At 40.3% G+C, this 17,612-nt stretch overlaps 2 protein-coding genes and 1 long non-coding RNA gene across 11 annotated transcripts in view; 2 read left to right on the forward strand and 1 right to left on the reverse strand.

The window, feature by feature from the left end:
* Window positions 1-10,962, forward strand: part of SLC9D1 (solute carrier family 9 member D1) — a 33,320-nt gene extending 22,358 nt beyond the window's left edge. For both annotated transcript variants that reach the window (XM_020784034.3, XM_072994583.2), the window contains exons 9-13: window positions 112-307; window positions 4,079-4,229; window positions 6,398-6,477; window positions 7,652-7,801; window positions 10,250-10,962. In XM_020784034.3, coding sequence (XP_020639693.1) covers window positions 112-307; window positions 4,079-4,229; window positions 6,398-6,477; window positions 7,652-7,801; window positions 10,250-10,363 — 691 coding nt within the window. In that variant the 3' untranslated portion in view covers window positions 10,364-10,962. The remainder of the gene's footprint in view (window positions 1-111; window positions 308-4,078; window positions 4,230-6,397; window positions 6,478-7,651; window positions 7,802-10,249) is intronic.
* The window catches only part of LOC144588494 (uncharacterized), a 394,222-nt gene that overhangs the window by 304,433 nt on the left and 72,177 nt on the right, over window positions 1-17,612 (reverse strand). The window lies entirely within an intron of this gene.
* The window catches only part of TFDP1 (transcription factor Dp-1), a 30,078-nt gene continuing 25,188 nt past the window's right edge, over window positions 12,723-17,612 (forward strand). For 2 of the 8 annotated variants that reach the window (XM_020784058.3, XM_078391453.1), the window contains exons 1-2: window positions 12,723-12,863; window positions 15,012-15,096. In XM_020784058.3, coding sequence (XP_020639717.1) covers window positions 15,085-15,096 — 12 coding nt within the window. In that variant the 5' untranslated portion in view covers window positions 12,723-12,863; window positions 15,012-15,084. Of the gene's footprint in view, window positions 12,864-12,944; window positions 13,089-13,936; window positions 14,066-14,446; window positions 14,611-15,011; window positions 15,097-17,612 lie in introns of those variants that run through there. The other 6 variants (XM_020784057.3, XM_020784060.3, XM_078391451.1 and 3 more) reach the window with 4 other exon arrangements.

Consider the following 17,612-nt stretch of genomic DNA (forward strand, 5'->3'; position numbering starts at 1 on the left):
AAAAGTAGAAATATATGCAAAAGTTCCTTTTTAATAAGAAAATTAATAATAATAATCTGAAATTAAACATCTAGAATTACAAGGCTAAAATTGACTTTTTTCCTTTTCTAGCATTATCAAGGAGGTACTAAGAATATTGATGCTGGTTGGACAGATTCTCTTTTCTCTGGCTGCTGTGTTGCTTATATGTCTTTTTTTAAAGACTTATCTAATAGGACCCTACTACCGAAAGTTACACGTGGAAAGCAAAGGAAATAAAGAAATCCTAGTCCTAGGAATATCTGCTTTTATGTTCCTTATGCTAATGGTAATTTTTCCAAATATTTATATTGTTTAACATGCATCATATATCATAATTATTTCATTTAAAAAAATTAAATAACTGCATGAAGTCAAGCTCAGTCAGCAAAAGAAGCCATTGAAAGGAATAGGCTCATCTAATAGGTGATGTTAATAAAGCTAGCTTATGTAATATTAATTTTCTATCTGTATAAATAACTTTAAATATTAACTATCAAAAAATAGGAGGACTAAAATCAATAAATTTTACTTACTATGAAAATATTAGAGCATTCTTCCCAAACAAATACACGGGCTGAGCTTAAGACTTCCCAACTGCAAGTTCTACCCATATAGCTGGCATGATTACAGTCCAGGTACCATGGCTTGAGCAGCAGCAAGTCTGGACATGTATTTGTGCATTAAGCTCCAGGTCGACAACAGAAAGAATCCTGGGCCATAGCTAAATGATTTCGTGAAGGAACAGGCATCTAGTAATGAACAGTCATTTATGGAGTATTTGATGTGTTAACTGGGTACTTAAATCTTTTTCAGGTTGCAATTTTTGTATGCATATACCTGTGAATAAGCCCAACTGAATTTAATAGAATTTGTTTATAAGAAGACATAACTGGGGATTTCACTGTATAGGAACAAAAATGGTGACCCTGTTTAGTTGGGCAGCATATACCAAACTGAAGAAACAAACATATAGATGCCTTTTAAAAAAAGTGCAGACACTGCCTTAAAACTGCCTTAGCGTCGTATCTGAATTATGCCATCTTACATTCACCCAAGGAGTTTTTGTGGATGAGTTTCCTTAGTTTCTGAAAAGATAATTTAAGTTGAATATATATATTAAGAGAGTATATCAGTTATTTTGTATATGTGGAAAGGCAGTCTGTCTCCTTTAAGTATATTGAGAAAGGGAAGCTTGTCTTCACTAAGTAACATAGGAGCAGTGAAACTCCTGCTTTCATTCCCACTAGCCATTTTCAGCTGTGCAGATGTTAACCCCCATCCCTGACAACTGCTCCTCCAAAGGTAAAGGTTTCCCTTTACATTTAGTCCACACATGTCTGACTCTAGGGCGTGGTGCTCATCCCCGTTTCCAAGCCATAGAGCCAGTGTTTGTAGACAGTTTCCGTGGTCACGTGGCCAGCTAGCTAGACACGGAATGCTGTTACCTTCCAACCGTGGTGGTACCTATTTATCTACTCGCATTTGCATGGTTTCAAACTGCTAGGTTGGCAGGAGCTGGGACAAGCGACGGGCGCTCCGTCATGTGGATTCGATCTTACGACTGCTGGTCTTCTGACCTTGCAGCACAGAGGCTTCTGCTGTTTAACCCGCAGCGCCACCACATCCTCCATACACATCTATAAAACTTTGGGACTGGCCTTATTTATTACCCACTGCTTAGGAGAAAACTACTGTATTCCAGAGGGCTAAATACCCTGCTTCCCTGAAAATAAGACCTATCTGAAAATAAGCCCTAGTATTTTTCAGGATGCTCGCAATATAAGCCCTACCCCAAAATAAGCCCCAGAGAAGATGGTTATAATGAATAAATGTAGATCGTTGTACATGAAAAAAAAACATCCCCTGAAAATAAGCCCTAACGCATTTTTAAGAGCAAAAATTATGGTAATATAAGACCCTGTCTTATTTTTGGGAAAACACGGTATATCTGAAGCAGCCTCCTTTGATTTGTTGTTTGGGCTTACTCCATAGTGTAAGTGGATAGTTTTATTATATAGTTCAGTCACAAGGAGGCATAGGATTTTGTTGTATTGGGAGAACATAATGCAAGACCAGAAGTCCAATCGATGCAAGATAGAGAGGTAGACTTGTTGTATAACTATGCAAATAACAAATCAATACAAGATCCAGTCCGTGTGCATTTGACCTACATTGTAGTGATGATGATTTTTTTAATGAAGTGTTTTTTTACTCTAAGGGCTCAAGGTGTCTCTAACCTGGGCCACTGCATCTATTAACATGACATATTTTCAACCTACAAGCATCCATTTATCCATCACTCACAGGATGATGAGAGGATATACTGTATAAAGATTACTAGTGGCTCAACAGTGGGATTATTTCAGCTTGCTGTTTGTTTCTGCCCCTTCCCAGTATTATTGCAAACTGCTGGTAACTGTAGACTTTGCTTGTGCATGGACATTTATTTACCTGTTCATATTTGCCACCTTTCTCCCAGAACTGGAATCCAAGGTGACTTGCAATATAGTTAAAATATAATTAAAATTAAATGGCTATACTGTAAATCTCAAAATTGAAATAAACTCATAGTATTCAAATACAATTAAACTTTCAAGACATTTAAGACTCTGTTAAAATACTAATAATTTACCTAGAAAGCCATCATGTCAGTTAACCTCCGGTTGATTGCAAAGTCTTCCTTAAATGAAAGTCTTTAACTGTGGCCCGAAGGCCGACAGGATGTAGACAATTGTAGCCTATCTTGGCAAAGAGTTCTGAGGCTTTGAAACATCCACAAAGTCATCTCAAATCCCCCCTAGATGAGATTCTGAAGGTGGTGGGCTTGTGAGAAGGGCTTTTCCAGCTGACCTCAAAAGCGTGGGCAGGTCTGTATGGAAGGACACAGTCTTCTAAATAGCTTGGGCCCATGCTGTGTAGTTTTGTAGTTCATTGACAGCACTTTGAACTGTGCCCAGAAATGGTATATGATCTGTTAGCCACTGAAGCTGTTGAATAAACGGAGTTACATGCTCTCTATAACTAGCAGTGCCAGCTCCCTGCATCTCATCCTACCTTCCAGATACAGTGGTGCCTCGCTTAACGACATTAATTAGTTCCAGCAAAATCACTGTAGAGTGAAAGCGAAAATAATAAACCCACTGAAACGCATTAAAACCCAGTTAATGCGTTCCGATGGGCTAAAAACTCACCATCCAGCGAAGATCCTCATACGGCGGCTATTTGCAGTGCTTGTATAGCAAGGAATCCGTCCATAAACACAGTGGGGAGTCATTTTGAGCACCCGGTGGCCATTCTGAAAAACCAATGATCAGCTGTTTTGATTGTTGTAATGCGAAGAATCGGTTCCTGAAGTAGGGAACTGATCTTCACAAAGCGGAAAAAAACCCTTTAAAACATTGTTTTGCGATCGCTTTTGCGATTGCACAAAGATCGTTGTAAAGTGGATTTGTCGTAATGTGGGACAATCGTTAAGCGGGGCACAACTGTACATAGAAGTAAGTTTATGGTAGAGACAATTTAGCCTCTTAAGTGCTACAAGAGGTTAAAGCTGCTACCTTTATGTATTGTAAAATTGCTTTCTAGCAGTAATTGCTGGCATCAAGAAACATTTACTGTCCATGGTAACAGCAAATGTGGCATCACTAATGATTATTTGCAAAAATTCAATTTAATGTTTTCTCAGTTTTCTCTGCATGTGCAGTTCTAGTCAGATCCTTGCATTTTCATCCTAAGTGCAATTATATAAAAATGTTACTTCTTTTAATGAGGGAAACTTCAATGAAGTGTTTCTTCCAGCTATGCAAAGTGAGATGATGCTGGCAACATAACTTTCAGCAGTCAATTGTAGTGAATTAAACAAGATTTACATTTTGAAAATCCTAAAATAATTATTTCACATGTGTATAATGTGTGTTAGAAATTCTAATTTTATGTTTTTATTTAATTATGTACACTGGCTTTGCTCAGGTGCAATGTTTTCAAGCAAGATGGCTAATGAAGAAAATGTATACAGGAGACTAGTAATGTACAGTATCTTGTTTTTTCTTCTTAACAGATCACGGAGTTATTGGATGTCTCAATGGAACTGGGCTGTTTCCTAGCAGGAGCACTTATTTCTTCTCAGGGTCACATGATTACTGAAGAGATTACATCTTGTATTGAACCTATACGTGACTTTCTTGCCATCATTTTCTTTGCATCTATAGGTAACTTATTTAAAGAAACATATATAAAACTTCATTCTATCAGCTTAACAGGCAAAGAAACGTTTTATGAGAAGTGTAAATTGCATTCTGCTTGGGATTGTGATGCCTCTTTCCACCATTGAATCAAGCTGGGGGGTAATGTTGTCCATGGGTATTCTAGGTGCTCAGTGAACAAAGCTATCTGAGTTTTTTTTTATTCCACAGTCCCCAAAATTTATTAGGGTTTTTTTGTTGGTCAGAAAACACCATTAGACTCGCCATAACAAAATGCATTTGAGGCTAAAATGACTTTCAGACAGTTTGTGGTAGTGCATGCTGTAAAAAAGACCAAGAGATAAAAATTTAACAGAATTAATGAAGAATATCTTTTAATCCCAAACACAGTGTTTGAAATAGTTTAGTCTGGGTTTTCTGACTAAAAGAAAAATGTTGCTTTGATGGAAATTAAAAAATCCCACAACCTCTTGGATGGGAACAAAGGAGACAGAATGTTTAGGCAAGGTGGCTGAAGGAATAGACAAAAACAGGAATCTTATAGAAAGAAGAATGAAGACAGATGCTAAAGGAAAAAAGAGGGCAAATAAAAGGGAATTAAGTCAAAATACTTTAATTAACTAGTTAACGCTCTGAGGTAGGTGCTTATTGAGAACCAGTGTGGTGTAATGGGTAGTATGTTCAACTGGGACTTGGGAGATGTAGTTTCTAGTGCCCACTGAGCTATAGAATCCACTTCATGACCATGAGCCAATAGCTTAACCTATTTCCTAGGGTTATGTGAGGATAAAATGGAGAGGAGAGCCTGTGCACTTGCCTTGAGCTTACTGAAGGGCAAAATAGAAATGTTACAAATAATAATAGCATTCTCTGAAGCAGCAGTACCAAGCAAGTTTGCACGAAATATGAATCTTTGAAGCAATAGGTCTTTCTTATCAAATAAGTACATTTCAAATTTCATGTAAGTGCATTCTACATTTCACTATTAGAATCTCTGTGCTATGTTAATAAATGTGAAAGGAACAAAATAATTAATGTATGCTAGGCTTCTGGAGAATACAGTAAATAAAAGGAAGCTTTTACCACGTGGGCTTAGAAACTGTGTATAGACCTTAGCATTATTACATAAAACAAGGAAAACATCTTGTCAGTTTATGTGGAAAAGTCAGAAAATAAAATTCCTAATATATCTGAATACTGTATTCACTAAATCATAACTGTTAGTATGAATGAGCAAACGAAGATGGTTGTTGCCTGCCTTCTCAATTTGTTTTGAAGAGTCTTGTGGCAATAGGATTGTGTTACATGCTTATCAGGTTTTTCCCATGACCACAAGCTAGCCAGGATCACCTTGTCAATAAAACTGACGTGGAAATGTATCAAAGCAACATATTAGGAAAGTGAGAAATCATGGACATCCCCAGCCATTAAAAAACCCGAGAAAAAGATGCTTAAAAAACATATAATCTCAACGAATCATCATCTTCTATTTACACTTAATGTTTGGACCAAGACGTTAAGTTTCCTTCAAAATACTGGTTTAAAGGGACTGTAATTTATTCTACATTCTGAAAAAGTAAAACATCCACAGGAGGTCCTCTTGACTACCATTTTTCCATTTCAGACTTCCCAGACTAGGCATGGGATTTTTTTGAACAACAAATCCGGTAATTCTCCATTCTGGGAGTTTTCCCTGACGTAGCCATACCTACAAACACCTAAATGTGGCTCATTTGGAGAAAAGGTCTAGTTAGGAAGGCTTTGGAGCCTTACAGAGGCCTGGCTGTGCCCTACTTTGCTGTGCAGAAAGGAAGCTGCCCCATTGCTAAGAGCTTCATTCCTAAATAGGAAGCTAGTGTGGAATTAGGCCTGTTCTAGGCCTCACAGCTTTCCCAGCTAGGCATTTTTTCCAAATGAGCCACATTGTTATAGGTCTGTATGACAGAACACTCAAAATGGAGAATTATGGGGTCTGTAGTCTAAAAATCCCATGCCTATTCCAGGTATGAGATAGAATGAAGAAAACATGCATGCTAAACATTTCTTTCTTCTAGGCATTATGTATTTCTAATAATTTTGTTGGCTTTTGACAAATTATACAAAAGACATCCGTTATTTTTAAATTCTGTTACTGTTATCATTCAGAAAGAATTTCAACAGTTTTTCTCTTGCAGGCCTTCATGTTTTCCCTACATTTGTAATATATGAACTCACAGTCTTGCTGTTTCTTACACTTTCAGTAGTTATAATGAAGGTATGTGTGTTTTATAATACAATTAGATACTAAATATAGGTCGATATATTTGAATGAAACCGGCAAAAAAAAATCAAGTCTAACTGAATATATCTCTGCAGTCCTGGGATGGCAGGAATGGCAAAACATTGCTGTTAATTGTGCAGCGTTGTCAGAGAAACAATCTTTCTTCATCCCTTCTGTGGGTCTCTTTTCAGAAATTCAGAACAGAGAGCTATTTATCTACTACTAGAGATTCCATGTTTTATAGGCCGGTTCTGGTTGATTAATATTGTAAAGTGCTGCTTTTCCATCAGGACAGACTCCAAGGTTCTCTCTCAGCTTTTACATTGTGGCCTGCTTAATGCAGTCCCATGTAATACAAACGATTGTGTCTTATTTTAATCTGTAATGGTGTAAAGAAATTCCAGTTTTGGTTTAATTAGTAAAATTAATCTTTTAATGTCATCTAAAATATAAGAATTATATAAATACATCTGGAAGAGAACCTTAAGGGTTATCAAGTCCACACACACCCCTGTTATAGCAAGAAATCTACAGCTAAATTGCCTGATAGGAGTCCATCTGTTTAGTGTACCACCTTTGAAGGCGTTTCATTCCCCTGTAAACTGCTCTCACTGCCAAGATGTTCTTAATGGTTAAATTGAAAACTGGCTCCATTTTTCATGGGATAGCCCTTAAAATACCTGAAGATGGCTATCATATCACCTCTCAGGATTCCTAGGGCTAAACATACACAACTGTAACCAGATTTTGTGGAAATGAAATTCCATTTGTATAGAAAAGCCTTTCCTATCCTATCTTCACAACTGCTACACCCACCAAAGCCCTCCTGTGGGTTGTCACTGTGAGTCTTTGCCTTATTTTATTACTCCCCCTTTGCCAAATTATAGTCCCCATATCATGTTTAAGAATTTTGCTATGGACTCTGATTCTCAGGAAGAGGACAACAACTCAGGAAGGAAAAGGTTTTAAAGCCTCATTATATAAGCAGAATTTTTTAAATGAAAATTTTAGATTCAACCCAAAAAATTAAGTAAAGAATTATGGAAGCTGCAGTCAAATACCATCTTGGGACATACATTTCTTATCCCTTTATCATGGATTTCACTGATTTTTTTAAAGTGTTGTCTGTTTTGTTCTATTATGTTTCTAAAAATATACTCTCTCAAAGTTTTTCTTGGCAGGCCTTGTCCTTTCTGTGATTCTCCCAAAGAGCAGCCAGCACATCAAATGGATTGTATCTGCAGGCTTGGCTCAAGTTAGTGAGTTTTCTTTTGTCCTGGGAAGCAGAGCCCGCAGAGCGGGTATAATTTCACGAGAGGTAAGTGGTGACTTCTTATGCAGTAGGTCCCCCTTATACACGGGATCAGTATCCACTGATTCACTTATCCTCAGTCTGAAAATATTGTTTTCACATGTATTATCACAACCAGCCACTAGAGGGGGCCAGAGACTGTGTGCTATGGATACTTAATGATGAATACATACATAATCTCTGGCACCCTCTAGAGGCCGATTCTGGCAAAGCATGTAAAATATTTTTTCCTGAGTCTCCCTGCCCCTTTTATCCAGCTATATAGCATTCACTAATACTGCATCTGTCCTTTTCTGTATCCACAGGGGCCTTGTAAATAATCCCTAGCAGATATGGGGGTCTTCCTGCAGTTCTTTAATATTTTGAAGGATATAATAAAATTCTGTGGCAAATAAGTGTTGCTGACTGCTTCACATACTAGCTTCCCAAACACAGGAGCCGATCATCAAATGCCCTGCTTGTGTGCCTTCCCACCAAAGCAATTTAGACTGACTGGCACATGAGAAAATACCCACACATGGGATAACCCCTAAAATTTTGTACTCATTCTTGGGAAAGAACAAAGTTCTGGGCTGAGTCATACCTTAGTTACTGAAAAGTTACAGACAAGCCAAGGTTTTATGTTCACCAAGATTATATATAATTTGAAGGCCGGAAAAGAGACAAATAGTCCCCATAATTAGGTCAGATGTAATGCCCTGTGTTCTTGAAGACAGCTTAAGCAAGATGATACAGTGGTGCCCCGCACAGCGAGGTTAATCTGTTCCGGATTAATCTTCGCTGTGGGAAACATCGCTGTGCGGGAGGGGAAAAGCCATAGAAACGCATTGAACTTTGTTCAGTGCGTTCCTATGGCTTTCAAACTCACCATTCAGTGAAGTTCCTCCATAGGCGGCAGCCATTTTCGCACCCTCCCCTCGCAGAACGAGGGCGCCAAAATGGCTGCCATCAGCTGTTCGGCGGGTCAAAAATGGCCGCCGGAACAGCCAAAAGGGGCCGGGGCGCAGCGTTTTCGCGCCCTTGGTAAGCAAGGGGAGCGCGTGAAAACGCTGCCGGAAGCCCCAAAATGGTTGCGCGCAGCCATTTCGGGGCTTCCGCAGCGTTTTCGCGCACTCCCCTTGCTTACCAAGGGCGCGAAAACGCTGCGCCCCGGCCCCTTTCGGCTGTTCCGGCAGCCATTTTTGACCCGCGAACAGCTGATCGGCGGGTCGCAAAGCGAAGGTCGGTAAGCGAGCAGCTTACTGACCTTCGCTCTGCGATTTTCGCCCATTGGGGCCATCGTTGTGCGATCGCTTTAGCGATCGCAAAAGCGTCACCGTAGAGCGAATTCATCGCTCTACGGTGCGCTCGTTGTGCGAGGCACCACTGTATTTGCAGATTTACCATAAGACAAAGGTGTCAAGGTATCAGTTTATAGTTTCACTTAGTAAATAAAAAGTCTGTCTCAGCTCCTGCAGATTTGTCCATTGCCTTGAGAAGGGCACACTGGCCACTTTGTTGTCTTTAGAGAGAAAAAAGTAGAGCATATAATTATGTCACCAAACAGGACACAGGCCCCAAACAAGCATCTCACCAAACAGCCACAGATGCTTCTGTAACTTCTACAGTATAATACTAGCCCATGGGTTGTATTCAGCTTCATTATTCTGTCCATAGGCTTGCAATCCTATGCAAGGCAGGGGATGCATGCATTTTCTAATTTCCTCTATCCTACAACTCCCATTATTCCCTCCCACACTGTTCTGAAGATCACTCAAAACACCAGGGGAGATTTTCAAAGAGAACTAAGAAGTGCAGGAATAAATACTGTTTCACTAGTCTGCAAGAAGTATTCACAAGCAGAAGCAGTCTGGATCCATGCCTATGACTGTGGACTAAAGGCATGTTCCTTGTGATAAAATATGGTTTTGATTATGCTAAATTCCAAGTCCCTGTAATACCAGCAATTATAATCCCTTTAAATATGTTGTGGTTACGACTCCACTAACGCTGATGATAAATCAGCTAGAATAGTTGTGAATTAGGCTGTGGATGTTATCTGGCATTGAATTAGATATCTATTTTGTGTTGTAGGTGGGATGATAAGTCACAGGACCTTTGGCTGTTCTTGAATTACTTGCTCTCATGCATAGCTTTAGCAGTAGCTTAATGTTTCTGGGATTGGGAAACCAAGGGCTGGCTATCATACGATAAGTCACTTCTTTTTATTTACCATGGTATCCTTGTGACTATATATACTGCTGTATTTAAATAAAAATAAAGCCCATATATCTACATTAACTACAACTCTTTTGACTCATGATATTCAAGCTGGCTGAACAGGCTACTCCTGTAACACAAGAATTTATTTTTAGCTTTATGACTCTACTTTAAATACTCGGAGTACTTCTATGCTTCCTTGATTCTTAAGGAAAAGATATGAAATGAGCTAACATTTTGTTTGCCAATTTCTAGGTCTATCTTCTTATACTGAGTGTGACAACTCTAAGTCTATTGCTTGCACCAGCACTCTGGAGAGCTTCAATTATGAAATGTGTACCAAGATCTGAAAGAAGATTAAGTTCTTGAAGATGTTTAATTAAACAAGGTTCTACAAAAGAAACATCTTTACATTCATTACATTTCTCAGGCAGCAAACAAAATAGGTTTATTCTCCTCAACTTAGAAGCTTTATATTGCTTTCATTTTATAAAGTAAAACACATATTGTAATTTTTGGAGTATAAAAGAAAAACATTTCTGTCAAATCAGTTCTGAAAATCTTACCTGCTGATTCAGTAATTGACTGATGTGCCTTTTTATTATTTTCAGTCAGTACAGAAAATTCAATTTACATGTATGGTGCCTGTGGTACTGTTAAAGAGCTCTGCAATGCAAGTACTGTACTAAGTCTAACATCAGCTACAGAAACATTTTAAGTGCTGTATACATTTCCAGTTACAGATAAAGATGAAAAATGCTTCATTTGCCTAAGGAGTAAAACTGAATGATGCAACTTAAATAATGTTATTTTAACTTGTATCTCTTTCATATTTGTAGGTTCACAAACAAAATAACCATGATCAGAAAAGGTTTCTCAATATAAAAATAAAGAACTACTTGTATTGATTCTTGTTAATTGTTTAAAACCAAAATACTGTGTAGAATTAAAACTATTTTTGGAATATACATTTAGGTTTGCATTACTTCATTGGGGGTATCATTTGGTATACAGCAAGAAGGGAAAACCTGCATGTTTTTGAAGAACTTTAGGGATTCAGAATTTATAATCATGATGAAATAATTACCCATGTCAGTTCTTCGAGACAGACTTATTAAAAGTCTTGATACCCAATGTTATACAGTGATGGTATTCACGTTCAGATTAGTATATTAGTTATTTCGGGCATTTGTCAGGTAAAGACATCTGGTACTCCTAACTACTGGTTCGCAACCTGTACACAGAACTTCATTTTTAAAATTTCATATTCTGTAGCTGAAATTAGTATCAAATTATTTAACTAGATAATTTTAATAAAATTGCATACGCCTATTAATTTTCATATACCAACAGCTTGAATATACACCTGTACTGTATAATGTTTCTTGCTGAATTTTCTAGAAGTTTTTTTCAAAATATTTTCAGTTTGCATAGTTTCCCTCAATAAACTGGAGATTTTATCTCAGCTTTAGTTTTACCTTTAATATATTAACAGCATAATACTGTACATGTCTGCCCAGAAGTTCTCTTGAATTTAGTGAAACTTGTGACCTATTAAATGTTTAAAGAGAATTGAAGCCCAGGAGTTAAAACATGTGCTGCTTACCTGCCTCTTTGAATTTTGTATGTTGCTTTAAAGATGAGTAACATAATAGATCACATCAAGGGTTGTAGTGCAAGGAAACCCCTTCCATATTTACTAAAATACTAGTTAGTAATGAAGGAAGTAATTCTTCCAATATTCATTTGATTAATTTTCTTCCTTTTACCATTAAGAACTAAATTGTTAAGTCTTCAGATCAGCTCTAAACCGTAGTGCAAGTAAGCATATTGAGTATAACAGGTACCAAGAAGTCACTGAAACATGCCATCAGCATCCAGTGATAATACAATTTGTAGTACATTTGGCGGCAGTTATCTCTCAGCGCTTGTTAGGTTTAGGCTTATTTATTTATTTATTTATTGTATTTATACCCCGCCTATCTAGTCATTTCGACCACTCTAGGCGGCTTTCAAGTTTGCTCATATCGATAGATTTATTCACGTGCAGCATCTTTGCTTTGATTCATTTTTTTCATCCCCATCCAAAGTAGATTCCTTTTCTGCCATTTATTTGTGAATGAAAGATGTACAATTGTACATAACCTGAATTATCAGTTTTGTTCAGGAGTACTGCACAAAATGCACGTCCAAATAATATACAGTACTAATGGCAATTGCCTCAACACCCTGCATGCGTATTATCTTGAATCATAGGCCGCTAAAGACGTTACGTCCGCGTATAGGATACCTAGACTAGTAAATTAAGGCAGTCTGTTACTCTTGAGTAAACACAAAGCTGGTAGATTTCCGAATACGCTTGTTTTCCAATGGACGAATGCGACTAGTCTTTATAAAGTAATAAAAACGGGGATTAAAGTGTGGCGAGAAGCGAGCCCTATTAAGAAAAAAATCTCGATCGCTGTCTATATAATTGCTACATGAACCTCAACTTCCTTGCCAGCGGTGGGAAGGTAACACAGCAACGCTGCCTCGCCTGCCCGTGAGAGAAAGGTCTGGATCTCGCGAGGGCAGCCCCTGCCGCACCGCCTGCCAACGACAAAACCAAGAACAGCCGGTCTCGCGCTCTACCTTCCCGCGCGCTCAGTCCTTAGAAAGAGGGAGGCGTGGTGGAATCCCGATGGCGCGAAAACCTTGCGCATGCGCGCGCCTTTCCCCTACGACATCCCGGTAGGCCGGCTGAAGGGAACGTACGGTGGTGATAGGACGGGGGAAAGGGAACAGTAATCTCCCCGCGTCCGACGATGTGGGGCACGTTCCACTCCGTGACGTAAGCGCGCAGCGTCACGCCGGAGGGACGCACGAAAGTGTAAGTTTCAATTTTTTCCTCCCTTCTTCCTGCCAACCGCCGAGAAGCCAATAATTGCGGGATCGCAAGGGGGGGGGGAGGCGGCAGCAGCGGCGGCGCTGCCCGTGCCTCCCATCCGCCTTCTGTGCAGGAAGCGGGAACAGGTGTGAGCGAGGCAACCCCGACAGACAGCTCAGCAAGGCGGACCTCTTAAGCCAACGGCCACAGAGTGGGGGGCAGAGCAAGGTAGGAGGAAGGCGAGCTCGGCTTGTTTTAATTGTTTGGCAGGGAACAGGAACGATGGCGCATTTCGGAGGAGGCGGGGGGGGGAAGCCTGCAGCCTAGTTACATCTGTACCTCCACGCGAGTATAAGTCCTTCTCAGTTCAAGTGGGGGGGGGAGGGTCGTCTTACTTCCAAAGAAGTATACTATGTCGGATTGCAGCCCCTGCATCCCGATTCAAACCAAGGGAGATGGAAGTGTGTAGGAAGCTGCTGCCAGAGTTGCACTCCGATTCTTTGTGTGTGTGTCTGTTCTACACGCATAATTGGCAGCAAGCATTCTGAAAGTCGCAGCTTTCTCGTGGGGGCTGCCTCCCAGGAAGTGCAAGCGACTGCAGGGTTGCAGGGATAGTTGCAAGACGCTGGAGGAGGGGGTCAGAGAAAGACCAGAGACCTGTGAAGTACAAATCGATCGCCCTCCTTCCCGATCCCCCCCCTTTTTTTTCTTCTTCTTCTTCAAGACCCCCTCACTGTTTGCTGCCACCGGAGAAAAGACGAGATGAGAGGAAGGGAAGGAGGAGCAAGACTGCAAGCAGGGATCAAAACGGGGCACTAATTCCTTTTTATCTGAAAGGTTTATTGCCCCACTTTAAAGATTACTGGTAGTTTTGCCTCTTCTGTATGTGGACGGGTGCAGTGAGGCGAGTGTGGAGGTCCTGTCTACCCTTTCCCACTCCCGCAGCAAACGTGTAGTTACTTTGGATTGTGGGGTGGGGGGGTGTTATAAAAAGAGAAAGGGAGGTTGATGGTGTGTTGTTGCTTCCCTCCTCTCTCCCCACCCCCGAGGGGTTTTTGAGGAGGGCCAAGCATTGCACATGTGCAGTTGGCATCTCTCTCTCTCTCTCTCTTTCCGTGCAAGAGCGGCGCTGTGGGTGGGGGATTGCTCGGGAGTGTGTGGTGGGGGATGGAGTTGGCTCGGTGGCTCCTCTCCTACTTCTTCAGGTGCTGGAGGCGCCTTTGGCGTGGGAACCAGGAGGGGGGGAGAGGTGGAGGGGGGGCGACGGCGGCTCAAAGAGGGGGGACAGGTGGGAGAGAGCATGAATTGGGGGGGGGAGGCAGCGGCGGTGGGAAGCGTTTAGGCGGGACGGTCTAAAGGCCGAGGAAGAGATTCCCTCTTTCTTCCTCCCTTCCTTCTCTCCCCGCCTCCCGCTCCGGGGCTCGGCTGGGAGACGAACGAGGGTGAGGGTGGTGCATGGGTGGCCCCCCGTCTCTCTCTCTCTCCTCCAGCAGTCAGTGGTGTTGCTGGGCTAGACTTGCGGGGCTCTGGCCCGGCTGCTGAGGCCCTGGAGAGGGGGCGGGAAGGTGCAGGAGGCGGAGGCTGGCGGCGGGACTCGTTCTCTCTGAAGCACAGATGCTGCTGCTGCTGCTGCTGGCCTGGCTTTCACAAGAGACTCTTGAGGACCAGCTCAGCCTCCCCTCCCCTCCGCGGAAGCAGCCTAGAAATTGCTGGGGCCTGCTTGGGATCTTTGGCATGGAAGAAGCAATATGTGTGTTGTTTAGGATTGAGAAAAGTGTGTGATAGGTGGTGGAGGGGTTGGGGGCCTCTGAGGCCTAGTGACTGTGCTGCACTGAATGGGTCAGACACAGTCCCCTTGCACAGTTCAGGTGGAGTCGTGTACATACGTGTACGAGGCACAATTATGCTTTTCAGCCACACCAGTTTGAAACCAAACTGGACCGAATCCCCACCCACCCCCATCCTCTGCTGTCAGATTGTCAGCTCAGGCCATCTTGTCTTATCTTCCCTTGGGAGGAAAAGAGGCAAATGCCTTGCAGAATTTTAAAGTTTGATGTTTGTAATTGTAACTTATATTGAAGTTTTGAGACTGGTTGCGAAGCATTCCAGATTTAACACATCTCTACACTAATTTTTTTTTCTTCTTTTTAGAACACACGGCTGCTGTTTCTCTTTGCCCTGTGGTGATCGAGGAAATAAAGAATTGATTTCTTGATTTGGTAACATGGCAAAAGATGTAAGTATGCTTGTGAGTAATGGATCTATAGGCAGACATTAACACAAATGCTAATGATTGTATGAATTCATGTTGATGTTGCTGTTATGCGATCATATAGATATATCTAATCAGCCGTAAGCATGTGTTAAAGTAGCTGTCATGGCAGTTGCATGAAGTGAGTAAAGAGCATTTGGACAGTGCTGCATAACTAGTAAGGTGTATCAGTGAAACTATAATGGAATTGTACTGTACCCTGTTATTACATGCTGTCAAGTTGCATCAGACATAAAGCAACACTAATGGGGTTTTCATGTTAATGTGAGATATTTAAAGAATGGTTTTACTATTGCCACTTCATGGTGCGTCTCCATAGCCAAGGAGGAATTTTGAACCTGGGTCTTCTGCTCAGCCACTATCTGCAACACCACACTGGATGTACCTTGACTTAAACTACCTTTGATTAAAGTATCATTAGTACATCATGCATGCAACAGGTGTATATCTTGAATAAGGAATAGTGCAACAGCTTTATGTAAAACTATTATGCTTAATTTGACTGTGGTTGTATTCACGCAAATAATACTGTAGATATGTATGGAGCTGTACTAGCATAGAATAAAACACCCAGAGAATGTCACTAGTCCCATAACAGCTGCAAGTTATTTTAGGTGAGGGAAAGTTAGCACCTTGTTGACTAGTGGCATTATTGTTTAGTTCAGTGGTTCTTAACCTTTGTTACTCGGATGTTTTTGAACTGCAACTCCCAGAAACCCCGGCCAGCACAGTTGGTGGTGAAGGCTTCTGGGAGTTGCAGTCCAAAACTCCTGAGTAACCCAAGGTTAAGAACCAGTGGTTTAGTTCACCATTAGCCCTGTGAACTTAATGAAGATGTAGTAAAAGAAAATCCAACCATTTCACTTATGCAGAACATATTTTCACATGTTAAGAGACTATACCCTTTATAATCTCAATTGGCAGGTTAATATGATAGGTTTACTAGTTCCTCAAACTTACCTAGATGTGTTCTCATCTGAGCAATTGAAAAAGTTTTTACACCATGAAAAATTGAGGATTTTAAAATCTTTTTTGTCACTTGATTTTATTTGATACAGTTTCATTCACTCCCATTATGCTCAAATGTAGTTTTTCAGTGTTCATTATTTAAATACAAAAGCATGTTTACTGCTTTTATTAGTGGATTATCTACTATTGTACTGTCAGACTGAAGTAATAGATATATAGTTATTCATTTAGTCTGATATTCTAGCAGAATTTTATCTCCAGTCTTGAAAATGTTATATTTTCATGTAATATATTATTCTTTATACTTTCCAAATAAAATTAACCTGAGGTGGTTGGTTTTCTACTAACTTAACTTCATTGCATGCTAAGATGATGGCTTAAATGAAAATGCAAAGATGAGTTGCTTGAATCTTTGTAATCATCATCATCATCTTAGAACTGCAGAGCTATAAAGGACCCCATGGGTCAACAAGTTCAGCCCCTGTCAACGAGGCACAGTGGGAAATCACACTCCCAACCTCTGGCTCTGCAGCCAGATACTAAACCAGTGGTTCTTAACCTTGGGTTACTCAGGTGTTTTTGGATTGCAACTCCCAGAAGCCTTCATCACCAGCTGTGCTGGCTGGGGTTTCTGGGAGTTGCAGTTCAAAACACCTGAGTAACCCAAGGTTAAGAACCACTGTACTAAACCACTAGCTGTCCAGCAGTTTTTGTAGCTTCTCCATCACAACCACCACTGCAGTTTTTATAGATGTCAGCAGAAAAGATGAATGCATTCAGTTTAATCAAATATATGTTATTTCCATATTAATACCAGTTTAAAAAGATAAAACAAATCCCATTGATTTAGAGTAAGCCTTCTCAACCATTTGCTTGATAGTTCTTCTGTTCCACAGTTCAGTTTAGACATTACAAATATGGAATGAGTTTAGTGTGGTGAGCTGCATATTATGCAAGGCTTATTTCGGCTCATGCTGGGTTGATTTGAATCAAGCAGTTTTGATTGTTAATTGTTTTAAGTTAAATCAATCTTTTTGACATTTATTTCTTCCTAAATAAGTTTTCATAGCTTATAGTTACTATAAAAATGGTTTTAAACTTTAGTAGAAGCTTGGTAGCACCCAGGAATATAATCAAAAGCCCTTTCTCACAACCACTATCTGCAGTAAAATTATGTCTTGTGAGAATTAAGTGGGAGATAATGTTTTTCTTTCTGTAAACATGCAGGGTTAATAAGTAAAATAACTTTAAGCCTTAAGCTGTATTTTACAAGGTTTTTCGACTTGAGCTTGTTGAATCTTCCAACCTTCTTTAAGTGACAGTTGGTAATTGTCTGCAAAATGGTGTTCAGTCCTTGAGAATGAAGTAAACATGCTTTTTGACTGGTCAGTTTGTAAATATTCATAATTTGAGAACTGAATACATTGCAGAGCTTATGTAGCTGGAAGAAATGAAATGGGAATAAAAGATCAGCCCTAGGGGTTCTATGGGTGATCCGCATTGTCATTAAA

This window comes from Pogona vitticeps, chromosome 3 (assembly GCF_051106095.1).
Source record: "Pogona vitticeps strain Pit_001003342236 chromosome 3, PviZW2.1, whole genome shotgun sequence".
NCBI lineage: Eukaryota > Metazoa > Chordata > Lepidosauria > Squamata > Agamidae > Pogona > Pogona vitticeps.